At 44.6% G+C, this 14,172-nt stretch overlaps 1 protein-coding gene across 1 annotated transcript; it reads left to right on the plus strand.

Annotated features, from left to right (window-relative positions):
• Nucleotides 1-6,211: 6,211 nt before the first annotated feature.
• Nucleotides 6,212-10,558, plus strand: LOC127752598 (probable NAD(P)H-dependent oxidoreductase 1). The gene is made up of 3 exons (XM_052278008.1): nt 6,212-6,230; nt 8,896-9,695; nt 10,132-10,558. Exons 1-3 carry the CDS (start codon nt 6,212-6,214, stop codon nt 10,354-10,356), a joined length of 1,044 nt encoding a protein of 347 aa, XP_052133968.1. The 3' UTR covers nt 10,357-10,558.
• Nucleotides 10,559-14,172: the final 3,614 nt, after the last annotated feature.

Raw genomic sequence — 14,172 nt, forward strand, 5'->3', positions numbered from 1 at the left:
ACCATGAGCATTAAAATATAATATTTACTTATTTGAGGAGAGAGAAACCATGTAAATTGTCCATTTTACCCTCTATTCCTTCTTCCCAAGCTCTTCCTTGCTTCATCGTCGTACACCACCCGCGCATGGGGAGGGGGCATCCCCACTGTCGCTGGCCATTCTGTCCCTGGATGGCAGCGACCCCGCCGTCGCATGGCCGCAGCGCTGGAGCTCCCACGCCGAGAGAGAGCGCGCGGCAGGACGTCATCGACCCTTGTCCGAGGACGTGGCCGCCGCTCCCCTCGCCCTCTATCTTCCCAGCAGCGTCGTCTCTCGTCACTCTCCACCCCACCACCAAGGAACCGAAGCTGAGAGCTACATCTCGTCCTCCTCGTTGTCCTCCTCATCGTCGGCTGCCAAGAAGGAGGCGTTGTCGTTAGTCATCAAGCCACGCTTGCCATCATCTCTTCCCTATTCTTATTTATCTCATCATGCCGAAGGTTTTACCTTTTGACCTCACCCTCTCTCGTGATGTGGATCGACGGGAGTGCCGTCATGCCGACTTGACCCTGGAGCTAGCGCGCACTCTGCGCTACTGTCAAGACCATCTATACATTCTGGCCGCCACAGCGCATGATCGGGCCATCCACCATGCCATCGTCATCACCGAGACCCTAGGAGCCCTCCGACCCAAGCAATCGAGATGAGATGCCGTGAATCATGAGATCGCTGTCGTCTTCCCAAACTCTGGCCAACCGCCGGCATCTTCAACTCCATCGTCCTCGGTGAGCTAGAACCCGATTCCCCATGAATTAATGTAGCGTCTCTAGGTCTCTACTGACATCTTCGTAGCATCGAACTATCAGCTCCTTGGCTCGACCGGACTAGCACCGTCAACCATCGGCTTTTCGCTGCCACCGAGCTGCTGCACAAAGAAGCTGCCGTTCAAGCATCACCAGGGTTTGCGCACAGTTTGGTGAGTACCCTAGAGCCTGAAGAAAACACATGCATGCATCATCTAGGCCGGACCAAGCCCGTAACTTGTTTTGCACCGCAGCCTTGAAGCCGCCACCACCGCTTGCGCTGCCGCCGGCATCAATTCTGACCACCTCCGGCTACAAGATGACCACCGTCGAGTTCGCAAGAAGCCTGCGCATCTTTCTCTTTTTGGTCGCATCGTCTCAGGAGCCGCCGTTCGCTGTCGTTGTTGCTGGGAAGAAGTGCAGCCGGCAAGGCTCTGCCTCAGCTGCTGCTCTCTCCCTCCTCTAGCCAATGACACATGGGCCCTACTCCATCAAAGCACTTATGGCCTGTTTGGTTGGAGGGAGTTGGTGATGGGGAAAGGGAGTTTATGATATCTGAGAGTTTAAGTCTGTAGTTTGGTTGGAAGACTTGGGAATTCGAGGAGGTTTGAGATAGGGAATTAAGAGGTCAAATTCCCACCAATCTCTTACCTGGGGGAGGCCTGTTAATTCGTGAGACTTGAAGGGAATTTGATGTGAAACCAAACAAGGGATGGGGACTAAAAATATAATTCCCATGACCAATCCTACCATCAACTCCCTCCTTGAAACTCCCATTCCTCTTCCCTTCTCTTAGCCAAACATGCCGTTAGGACTTGATTTGTAAGGGAAACAAAACTCTCTGTACTAATTGGTCCCAGGGGCAAATATGCCATTTTATGAAAATTCTCTCTCCAAAATAACAGAAAATCATAAAATAATATGTACAGTGTCTATCAGCAAATTACCACTTTTTTCTCCACTCCCCTTTCTTTTTCCATCTTTTTCTTCTTCTTTTTATTTTCTCCTCTTCCTTGACATGGCTTAGAATGCCATTTTAGCGTCACGGAAGATCTCAAAGAAGTTGTGATAATTAAGCCTAGATAATAATATACTTTAACAAGTTCTAAAATTTAGATCTGCATTTTAAAAATATAGGGACCTTGGATGATACATACAAATTAGTTTAGGATGGCCATACGTTTTACTCTTGTTTCTTGTACGCAAACTACAGTAATGCCACCTATGTAAACAGTATATCAAATCTAGCTCCATCTAAAATGGTGTTACCGGTTTAATTAATAAATCAATGGTGTGAGCTCTTGAAAACATTTGTGAAACTATGCATGTGTATGTATACAACAAGGAGCTCCAACCAAATTTTTGTGCAAGATTCTCAATCGTATTTGGTCTCTAACAATTTTAAACCTATAAAAGGAACCCTTCAATCACGTAGTAATTAGTTTCTTTCGCTACTATAGAATAGGTTTTTCTTTACGAGGCCCCTAGTATATTCCAGGCGGGCCGCAAGTGGTGCCGCCTGGAAAAACCGGTCCACCGGGGCTAGGTCATCGGCCGCACGGGATGATTTATTATCCCGTGTCAACTTCTTAATACGACCGCACGCGATAATATTCGCATGGCTCGTTAAGTGAACCGCACGGAAAAATCGGTTTTTGCGTGCGGGCCTCTTATTTGAACCACATACGATGAGGTCCGCACGCAAAAATACCCCTCCCTCTTTTCCCTCTCACTCACTTTAAATTTTTCACCTCCTTCCTTTTATTCACTCATATCTCTCTTTCTCTCCTCTCTCTCTCCGCCTCTCCTCTCCTTCTCTTCCACTGCGAGCGTGCGGCGTGCGGGAGGTGGCCTGCTCGATGCCCCCGACGAGGTGGTGGGCGGGGGGCGGCGCCGCGGCTGGCTCGGCACAGGCCAGGAGTAGGCGGGAGGCGGGCGGCTCGGGAACGCGCGCGACGACCGGATCCACGTCGTCCCGTTAACAGTGAAATTTGGTAAGCCCGGAGTAATCATCGGCTTAGAGTCAGCATCGGCTTCGAAGTCCTGAGATTAGCCGATGAGAGTTATCAAGTCGTCAATTATCGGATTCTTGCTATATTCGGTTAAGGAAATTGATCTACTAAAGGAAGCTTATCCAGAAGAGACCGAGTTCAAAGAGAATGCGGCATGGCAAGTTATCTATTAATTAGAAATAGTTTGTTAGTTTCCTTTTATCTTTAGGAAAGTGTGTTTAGTGTCCGATAGAGACTTTATGTTTTCCTTTTATCTTTAGGAAAGTTTCTTTCTTGTCTGACAAGGACTTTATCAACCCATGGGTATAAATATGTACACCCAGGGTCTATGTAAATCATCTTCATGATCAATACAATTCGGCACATCGCCACCTTTTATCTTTTCTACTTTATTTTATCGTCCGGCGGGACTTGGCACCTGACGCGGGGCTGCATCGGTGTTCGATCTCCGGCTAAGGGGTAAGTCCAATGTTCCGTCGCCCTAGGCAATTGTATCGTTTACGTCGGCGTCGTTCAAGGCTGTATCAGTACGTTCGACCTCTTGGATTGCTCTGGTTTGGATGATATATTTGCCTACCTATTTATCATATGTCTCTGTTAATCTAGTCTTAGCATATCAATTTAGCTCTATCGGCTGTGTTCGATCTCCGGCTAAGGGGTAAGTCCAATGTTTCGTTGCCCCAGGCAATTGTATCGTTTACGTCAGCGTCGTTCAAGGCTGCATCAGTACATTCGACCTCTTGGATTGCTCTGGTTTGGATGATATATTTGCCTACCTATTTATCATATGTCTCTGTTAATCTAGTCTTAGCATATCAATTTAGCTCTATCGGCTGCTTCTCGTTTTAGGGTTTCTGCCGGTATCGGCTAAATTGCGTTGCTAGATTAGATTAGCTTAGACATCTACCACCCTGAAAACTCAGTCAACGGCTTGATTGTCTAGATATTATGTTTCTTTTCATACTTAGTGCTGCATCAGTTAAGTTTGATATACTAATGTAGGATCGAACACAAGCAACCAAGCCTACCAGAGGGGGGGTGAATGGTAGGGAAAACCAAGAACCCAAAAACTTTTAGCGGAAATAAAAGTTACCCTCAAATCGATGGAAATCTCGACGTAGTCCTGTCGCCGCCAGTCGAATTGCTCACACGCCGTCGGTTGAACCACCTTGCTGCCGCCTGAACCCGAAGAAACACAAATCGAAGAACGCTCAAAGGAGATGACAACTTTATTGCTTCTCTCTGTGTTTACAAAGTGCAACAACAGCACTCCTTACAAAAATCTTGACTAAACTCGAAACCCTAACTAAACTATCAACTCAATTGCTCTCAAAGCGATACCGGGAAGCCTCACGCTCTCTCTCTATTTATACCACAAAAACCCCCTACTCAAAGTAGGTGTAAAACTCCTATTCACAATAGGACTCAATCCCTCAATTTCTAAACCTTTTACAATTTACCAAAACTCGCACAGCCGCAGCCAACCGCATGGGACTCGATCTCCTGCGCTTGCTCCTGCTTGGGCCTATCGCACGTGGGCTGACGTGCTGCTGCTCCTGGACCGGCTCGGCCTCCAGCTAGCTGCCACCGAAGCCCACCGAGCCATCACACATGCATGGCACAATATGCATGCATCAATCACCATACATACATGCATTGATGCATATGCTACGACCAGCTTACACACATATATGCATACACGACCTGCTACAGTAACTCGAAGCACTGTAGCACCATATACTTCTCTCTAATTTCTTCCAATCTCCTTCGCGAACAACGGCACTTGCACACACACCTCGTGAAGCCCGTTGCGAAGATCTCTCCCACACGGTGTCCATCCACCATGTGCCATCTCGTATCCAACTTCGTCACCCAGTATCCTTGACCGTCTGAACCTCAACTCCTCCATGAGTTTAATTAGTCCCGATCCCCACCGTTGACCGAAGTTGATCTCTAAGAATCTGGACTCTAGTCACCTTCTCACATGGTATCCTGACCGCACTAGACCTCTGTTCCTCCCTGAACATAGTCCCGGTCCTCACCATTGACCAAGGCTGACCTCAAGTCACCTGCACACAATCAGACAAAACAACCGTTTCTGGGCACAGATATCACAACCTGACCCACATTAGTCACACGCACTCACACCAACATTCACACAAACTCTCAAACCAATTCTTTAATTAAATCATTTGCATAGCCAATTGTTCATCACAAATATTAATCATGACAATGATTTCACAACTAAGTTGTGCTTAGAACCATAATCTCTAGCTTACTTCTTGATTGCCAATAAGGGTTTCATCGGGGTTTCAGCCGGTGAGTTATCTGGACGTTGCATCGGCTCATAAGGATTGCATATATACATATAAGTTGGATTTAGCCGATGACAACAAAGGTTTCACTATTTAATCTAATCTTGTGGATTTTATGACATCGGACCTCCAACCGATGTGTGCTTTAACCTTCGGATCGATGCTTATTTATCATATCATTATTTGCCGATTGGTTTATACCGGATTATATTGTTATTTTATTACATCATCATCAGCCGATTGCCTTTATATCATTATCTACATCGGACATATAGCCGATTGCGCCGATTGCTTAAACACTATCGCTATCGGCTGGTATCGGCATCGGCTATTATCGGCTATCGGCTGGAACTACTCCATCGGCTTGTCAGCCGATCGGCTGTTTTGATCTACTATTTGCATATCTTGTCAGCTGCAGGATCAAACTGACTGGCACGCCCGCATCTCATCAAGATTTGGACCTGCACAGGAGCTAAGCAGATGTCCCAGACTGGTGTGTTCGATTTTTTTCGTCAACACGTCCCCGCCGCCGCCGACGACGACGAGGAGCCGACCGGGAGCAGCCCCGCGACGGTCCTCCTCTGCAGCCGCCGACGACAATGAGGAGGCGGCCAAGAGCGGCCCCACGATGGTCCTCTGCAACCGCCGCCGCCACGATGGCTGGATCCGCCGCCTCCGCCGCCACCGATGACAACAAGGAGGCGGTAGGGAGCGGCACCGCCCTCCCCACGTGCGGCAGCCGCGGATCTGATGGTAGGGGATGTGAGTGGCGGCAGATCCAGCGATGGCGACGGTGACGGCGACAACGGCTTCTAGGGTTAGGGTTCGGATTTTTTGATTTTATTTTTTTTTGGATTTTTAGTTTTACGTGCGGGTGATATAAGCAACCGCACGTGGAAATCAGATTTTTTCGTGCGGTCCACTTAACCCGACCGCACGCCCGACCGCACGGGAAGATATATTTTTCCGTATGCTTGGCCGTCCGCATGGGAAAATATTTATTTTTTCAGACACCATGCAGACGGGTAAGACCTCCGTAAAAAAAACACTTTTTGAACACACGGAAAAATGCTTTTCGTAGTTGTGTTTTGCGCTAGTCGCCATGGGATGCAACAAACCAGGTAAGCAGCCAACAGTTAGGCTGTGTGTGAGGGGAAGGCTGTTTTCTCCGATAATTCCAAAAATTGGTGGTTAGTGGCCCCATCTTTTTGACACACGACGGGCAAAGAATTTGCATGGAAAGAAGCAACAATATTACTTCATCAGCACATATCTTCGAGCCTCATCCTGGGTTTGACTTTTTATGGGAGTAAATTTTTTAGATTTTAACGGTTTTGTACTTTCAGTGGCAGGTGATGCACCCGTCCACAACGAGACGTGTGTAGTGACTTCGTCAATCTTTAGGATTTACCGGCCCAGTCTTCGAAGATGCTCATAAGGGTAGGGTTTACGTGCGTGTGTTTACAGGGGTGAGTGTACGTATGTTGTGAGTGTCTGTGTTGTAATGTATAATTTTTTTAAAAAAGCATATATCTTCAAGCCAAACAATGTCATCAGCCATCAGCCACTTGCCTTTCTGTTTCTGGTCAACCAAAGTGGCCGCCATAAGCTAGCTCTAGCTATAGCATATATACTTGACCAAGAGTTATGGAGTATATAGCTGACATATATCCTGACAAAAGCAACAGCATACATGGATGCAGGGTCGAATAAAGAAAACAATTAGGGAGAGACATATTTTTTAATCATAGAATTTATTCCCATCTTTTCTTTAAAAGGCTATATAATCAATCATTATAGAGATTACATGGACAAGGATAACAAGACATACTAGATAGTGAAGAATCACCTAGTCCAATTCCGTACATTGTACTGGTTGAATTAACCATTTTGCATGTTTTGGAGGAGTAGTTTTGTTTTAATTTTTGTTTTGAATTTTAAAATAATATTGTGTACTGTTTTATATTGACTTGGCATTATTTTATTATTTCATTTTAATCCAAAGTTTAATTTAGTATTTTAGGGACTCAAGTTTGGTAACTCATATTGAATTTCAATTGCTAATTTTATTTTATCTTCCATTTCTAATTTCAATTAATCTCATACTGTGTTTTACATCTATTCTTCATTCCACAATTCAAATTTCAGCTATTTATAAATTTTACTTTTACAATACTCTGTCGTTTAATATATTTACATTGTTAATAACATGTAGTACTCACTCTAGAACTAACGGTTATAGATTTCACTCTATTTCGTTCTCTAGTTAATATCAGAACATTTTACACGTTTTCAGAGTAAGGCCTTATTTAGTTGAGAAATTTTTTGGGTTTGGTTATCATATTGGATATACGGACACACATTTGAAGTATTAAACATAGTCTAATAACAAAACAAATTATAGATTCCGTCAGTAAACTACGAGGTGAATTTATTAAGTCTAATTAATCCATCATTAGCAAATATTTATTGTAGCACCACATTGTTAAATCATGGCTAATTAGGCTTAAAAGATTTATCTCGCAATTTACACGCAATCTGTGTAATTGTTTTTTTTTTGAGTAAATTGCGTTTAGGGCCACCGTTTATTACCAAAGTTTCACTTTGTACCACCCTTTAACATATTTTTTCACTTTGGGCTAGGTTACTTTACCTTTCTTTCACTTTGGACCACCCCATAAACTTTTTAGGAATACATAAATAACTTTTCCAACTTTAAACACATCAGCAGCCCGTAACTCGGTAATTTTTTCCAACTTACACAAACAATTGTTTACAATATTATAGAGTAGATGCAGCTAAAGAAAATGACTTGGGTGGTCCAAAGTGCACCAAAGATAATCTTACCTAGTCCAAAGTGAAAATATGAGCTAGAGGATAGCCTAAAGTGAAACTTTGGCAATAAAAGGTGGACCAGAGTGTAATTAACTCTTGTTTTTTTCCAACATTTAATACTTTATATATATGTCCAAACATTCAATGTGACAGCGTGAACAATTTTATTTTGGGACTAAACAGGGCCTAAACCTCGATGCGTTTTTATCATTTCTGAATAAGGTAACTAATAGATCGTCATAGTCTTCGTCAGACTTCTATCTCGATCGCTTTCAACGGGGCACATCAGCCTAGGCGGCTTTGGGTCATGGACATGTACAGGTAGGTGCAACTAATCATACATTTTGCAAGTTTTCAGGACTAGTAAAATAGAAAAGGTAAAAATGAATGAGTCTTGTGTTGGTACTAACTAACACAGCATTTGCAAACCTGTAAGCTACCGTAGCATACATAAATAATTGTTTAAGATTTATCCATGCCACTAAATAGTTTATTCAAATAAAAAAGTTACTTATGGTTAATCTTGTGGAAAAAAAAATTACTCATGATAACACGAACAAATATCAGATGCTCATTTGTTTATCCCATGATATTTCAGGTTTACATTGCAAATGAACTTTGTACCGCATATTGATCTCTTACTAACTTACCCATGCAGGGGCGGAGCTAGTATATATTAGGGGTGCTCAGGAACCCGGTCAAGAAAATTTTTTAGCTATACGTTACCTATTTTCACCATGTATGCACCCCCTCAATACAAACTTAGACACCTGTATTAGCTTAAACTTAAATCTGAAGTAAAGTAAATTAAGCTGTTTCGCTTTAGCCCCGTCCCTGCCCATGCTTCACCTAGAAAAATGTTACCTTCATTGTCACTTGTGTTGTTTAAGTCTTGCAGCACGAAACCTCAAGGAGGAGATCCATTCTTTTCCTATATATAGCTACCCACAGAGAAAAACCTCATTGTCCTCCTCTCCACTACACTACACTCTGCACTTCTGCTGGTTGCAATGGCCAACATCCCGGAGGTGCCGGCGAGCGAGCTTATCCAGACCATGCCGCGCGTCGGCATGGGCACGGCGGCGTTCCCCTTCACCTCCTCGGAGGACACCACCGCCGCCATGCTCCGCGCCATCGAGCTCGGCTACCGCCACTTCGACACGGCCAGGATTTACGCCACCGAGGGCTGCGTCGGCGAGGCCGTCGCGGAGGCCGTCCGGCGTGGCCTCATCGCCTCACGCGCCGACGTGTTCGTCACCTCCAAGATCTGGTGCAGCGATCTGCACGCCGACCGCGTCGTGCCGGCGGCGAGGGAGACGCTCCGCAACCTCGGTATGGACTACGTCGACCTGCTCCTCGTCCACTGGCCGGTGAGCCTCACGCCGGGCAACTACGACTTCCCGCTCCCCAAGGAGGTGATCCTGCCGTCGTTCGACATGGAGGGGGTGTGGCGCGGCATGGAGGAGTGCCACCGGCTGGGCCTCGCGCGCGCCATCGGCGTCAGCAACTTCTCCGCCAAGAAGCTGGAGCAGCTGCTGTCGCTCGCCGCCGTGCGGCCGGCGGTGAACCAGGTGGAGGTGAACCCGATGTGGCAGCAGAGGACGCTGCGGGAGGTGTGCCGGCGAGAGGGGGTGCAGCTGTGCGGGTACTCGCCGCTGGGGGCGAAGGGCACGCCGTGGGGCAGCGCCGCGGTGATGGACTCCGGCGTCCTGCAGGACATCGCCCGAGCCAAGGGCAAGACGCTTGCTCAGGTAGGTTGATATACTTCTTTTCTAAAAAAAAAAAATTCATACCATAGTGCTTAACAATTCATTCCATAAAGTTTTTAACAATGACATACGGTCTTCAGAATATATCTTCAACTATGATTCTTTATTATTATAATATGTAAACTAAATAAATATATTTTTATTTCTATTATAGTATTTTGTAAGACAAATCTAAATATGTTGTTTTGTACTGCTTTTAAACTAAATATTTAAAAATTAAATTATTGATAGTTAAAATTATAAAAGTTTGACCGTAACCATGTTCAAAGCATCAAAAATTATAGAATTGGAGGGAGTGTATCAAAAGTGATCAAAGCACAAAAGTTTAGAAATTAAATGAATATAAAATATTTAATTAAACCAAACAAAAAAATCAGGTCAAAATAAAGTTTCACTATATAATTACTCTGTCGTGAAGATTTGTTTGAGGTGGTTGTACGAGCAAGGTGATGTTTTATTGGTGAAGACATATAATGAGAAGAGAATGAAGGAAAATCTGGACATTTTCAACTGGGAGCTCACAGATGAAGAAAGGGAGAGGATCAGTCAGCTGCCCCAACTGAGGGGCCTGCCTGGATTGGAATTCATCTCTGACCATGGGCCTTACAAATCAGTTGAAGATTTGTGGGATGGTGACGTCTAGCAAGCTACTTAGATACAGTGGAGTATATATCTAAATAATCATGATGGATCATGATGTGGATCTATCTTAATTATGTGCAATAACTTGCCACTCGATTTTAAGTTCTTTCCTTTTGGTTAAAAGAAATAGTACAAATAGACGCTATATGTGCTCGGCTGTCATTATTTTTCTATATGCATTCGATGAATAAGAGGACTTTATAAGCCCATATACACTACCGAAACCTTCCATATATGAGGAATGGTCATATAAGGAGGTGGGGGGGGGGGGGGGGGGGGGGCTATTCATTGAGGAGGAGGGCACCACACGGCTGCCGTACCTCCCCAACCGGCGCCCTCCTCCTCACCAAAGTCAAAGTCAACGGGAAGGGAAGGAAAAAAAAAAGAAAGAGAAGGGGAAAAGAAAAAGAAAAATTGGAAAGAATCTTCTGATTTTTCAAAAAGACCCTCGGATTTCCTGGAAATTAAGCGCATGTTCCTCTTTATAGGAAACTTTGTGTTTTAAACCCTGAAGTTTCCAGAAAGTACACAATTAACTCTCAGTATTGGGTTATTTGGTTGAATGGCTCTCAGAATTTGCAAATATCGCCGAAAATCATATTCTCGTATAAAAGGGCCAGGGGATATTGAATCGACCTCAACTTTGCACTTAAGGTACCTTAATTGCTGATGTTTATGATTATGAAATTTATTTATTGCATTTACTATTATTGATTATTTGTGATGCTTTTATTACTTTTAGTTAATATCGTTGCGACAAAATGTATAGAATAGCATAGAATATATTGGAATTATTTAAGGAAATTTTGTGTACCATTATATTGCAACACTTGTGCATTTTACCAGCATTTAATTTGCGCATATTTTTGAATAATGAAAGATGACTGGCATCACGAATTAGAAAAGTTGCTAAATCTAGAATATCTCTCACATATTTATTCAATGTCAAAATTACGATAGAGCAAGAAGCACTATGGTACAATTAATTCAATCGATGAGTTTGATCTAGCACTTCAATCTCTCATCGGTACCTCCAAGCCACTATGAGGAATGAGCATGCTAGATGGATAAGCGCGTTGGTACTCTTTTGACTGCACGGAAGAAACAGCTTAGAAGACTATGGTACAACCAACCACTCATGGAATGAGCAAGAATGGGTATTTTTCGACCATTGATTCACCGAGAAAATGATCCATAGAATACGATAATTCGGTGCACCGAATTTGCACCAACTATTGTGAAACTCTCATTGATTCTACCCGAACGTGACGAAAGTTGCACGCAAGTATCACTAGTGCACATACAAGAAGTATGTCTAACTAGCCGAGGGTGGCGGCTTCGAGGACTTGCGCGCCTCCGGTCGACGGGGAAAGGCGGCCGGAGCTCGCCGGCACTGTGGAGGAGGAGGCCGAGCGGGGAGAGGGTAGGGAGAGGCTCGTCTTGCGGGGTGGAGGCAAAAGGGGAGGACGAGGAGGATCAGCAGCATTTATAGGCTGGAGGAGGAGGGAAACGGCCTGGGGAGAGGAGGGGAAAGGCCGGGGAGCTCGCCGGCCAGCCATCAATGGCGGCGGTTTACCGGAGATTAAATTCGACGATTAAAGGCTGAATCAAGAGGGGAAAACATGGAGAGGAACCAGCGTTTTGAATTCAAATCGAAAGGAAATTAACTGAGGAGGGAGATCAAAGGGGCGGTGGCGCTAGGGTTCCGACCGGGAAAGGGAGAGGAGCGGTCGGACGAAGGAGGGAGACGACCGATGGCTGGGCCGGCTGGGCCGCATGGAGGACGAATAACAGACTTAGGTCCAAGGGATGGGGAGGAGAGTTGGGCTGGCCCAATGTGGACCCCCGTTTTTATAACAGGAATCAATCGTGTAAACAGTACCATTTCTCTGGATCAAGTAGTCTGGTACACACGAATTCATAGCTGAAATACCCAGTGCACATACACGAGAGTCTAGTACAAATTATTACATCATAAGCCCACAGACACAGTCTTAAATCATCGGACCGAGCGGTTCGGAATACATTCCAAAAACAGAAGTAGGTAAGGCAGTGGAGTTAAGGCAGCGGCACGCCACTGCCACAGGCAACGACCGTAACTAAGACATACTGAGCGCCATCGTCTTCATCACCCTCCTGGTAATAGGCATAGGGATCCTCCGAAGCTTCATCTCCGGCCTCTGATTAAGTTTATATTTGCAAGGGTGAGTACCAACCGTACTCAACAAGCCACCACAGCAACAATGCATATGATAGGGGTATTCAAAAGATGGCTATGGTTCTTTTGCGCAAAGCAAGTTTTGTAATTCTTTTCACAAACCTAAGACCTAGCACAGACTGATCAAATTTTAGCACCAGTGTTCATATTAAACAATGACGGTTCTGTCCACCATCCATTGTGATCCCAAGGATAGCTTCCTGCCATTGAGTCATCATGGTTTTCTGAGGACGTCCACATTCCCGCCTCTCAGGAAGTGGCTCCATCAGTATAGAAATCATCATGCAATATCCCATCCCACACAAGTTAAGAATTTAGAGTCTAGCCAAGTGTAATACATGTCCCGGTGCACAATAACCGCGAGCACGGCTATTCGAATAGATTTGGTTTACTCACACTGCAGTGGATGTACACTTTACCCGCACTCCGCGACTGCCCAACACATGAGCCTCGTCCCAACACATGAGTCGTATCACGGCAAAGCTTTTCGATAACCTCGCATTGGCAGTACCCGCTCCATGAACCTTACATCCTCATGCACTCTAGGCGTACACGGTTTCTAGCAGTGAGAGGAGTTCTAGCGCACCCGGGAAGAAAGGACTCACATATGCATTAAGTTATAATTATGTTTAAATTCTCACATGGCAGTCCTACCGATGGCGACACCACTATAGACACCCGCCTCGCGGTTCTACCAATGGCTGCTCCACCGTAGAGCCCCTGCCTCACACATCAAGAAACCACTATACATGGATACTGCCTCCGCTCAGCTATCTACTCCGCTAGGTCTATACCCATATGAGAAGTGCGGTTGTACGGGGGTCGTTTCATGCTTAACTTCATGGCTCGGTCCTTAATTGACCGGGGACGGTACTAGTCTTTTCCGGATACCACCCAAATCCTCCGTCCGCCCTAGTCGAAAACAGTTGTTTAATTTTATTTCTCCTTTCACAAATCATGTCATCAACATCATGGCAATGTGGCGCTCATGTCTCCACATGCCGCATCTCAATTACCTTCCCAAAGGTAATTGCCCAAGCATATAGCATTTGATAAATATGCGTATGCATGATTCTAGAGTGGCATCTCTAAGCATTTGTCATAGTTGACTAGGGACTCATACGTAATCATGGTTACAAGGGAATAAGGGTAAACAATAATCAAGGTATGGCATATTCACAAATAGGATGTTCATCATTGCATGCAATTTTATCTGTAAACAAAATAATTTCGCAATTGAGATCAACATGTTAAAAGAATAGTGATGACTTGCCTTGCTCAAAGTCTTGCGGGTCTTGACCTTCGCTTGGATCCGCAACTCCCTCGGGCTCTATAGTTACGTGCGAAAATTGATTTGAATTCGGTTAGAATTCAAATAAAAATCCAAATAAATCCAAATGGAAGTCGAATGCAAAAGTCGATTCTTTTATATTAACTTTACTATTCGCGAACTAGGGCAAACCCAATTTCGATTTAAACTATTTTGCGGGTATAAATATTTTGTTATCATAAGTTTTTAATTTAATCTACCCGAGCATTATATCCATATAATAGGTTAGAAATTTCTATCGCAAGCTAAATATCGGACGAAATCCTAGA

The sequence above is a fragment of the Oryza glaberrima genome, chromosome 10, assembly GCF_000147395.1.
Source record: "Oryza glaberrima chromosome 10, OglaRS2, whole genome shotgun sequence".
NCBI lineage: Eukaryota > Viridiplantae > Streptophyta > Magnoliopsida > Poales > Poaceae > Oryza > Oryza glaberrima.

Coding starts and splice junctions, on each gene's coding strand:
- LOC127752598 (XM_052278008.1), top strand. Junction 9,696..10,131: donor AGGGCAAGACGCTTGCTCAG/GTAGGTTGATAT, acceptor TCTGTCGTGAAG/ATTTGTTTGAGGTGGTTGTA.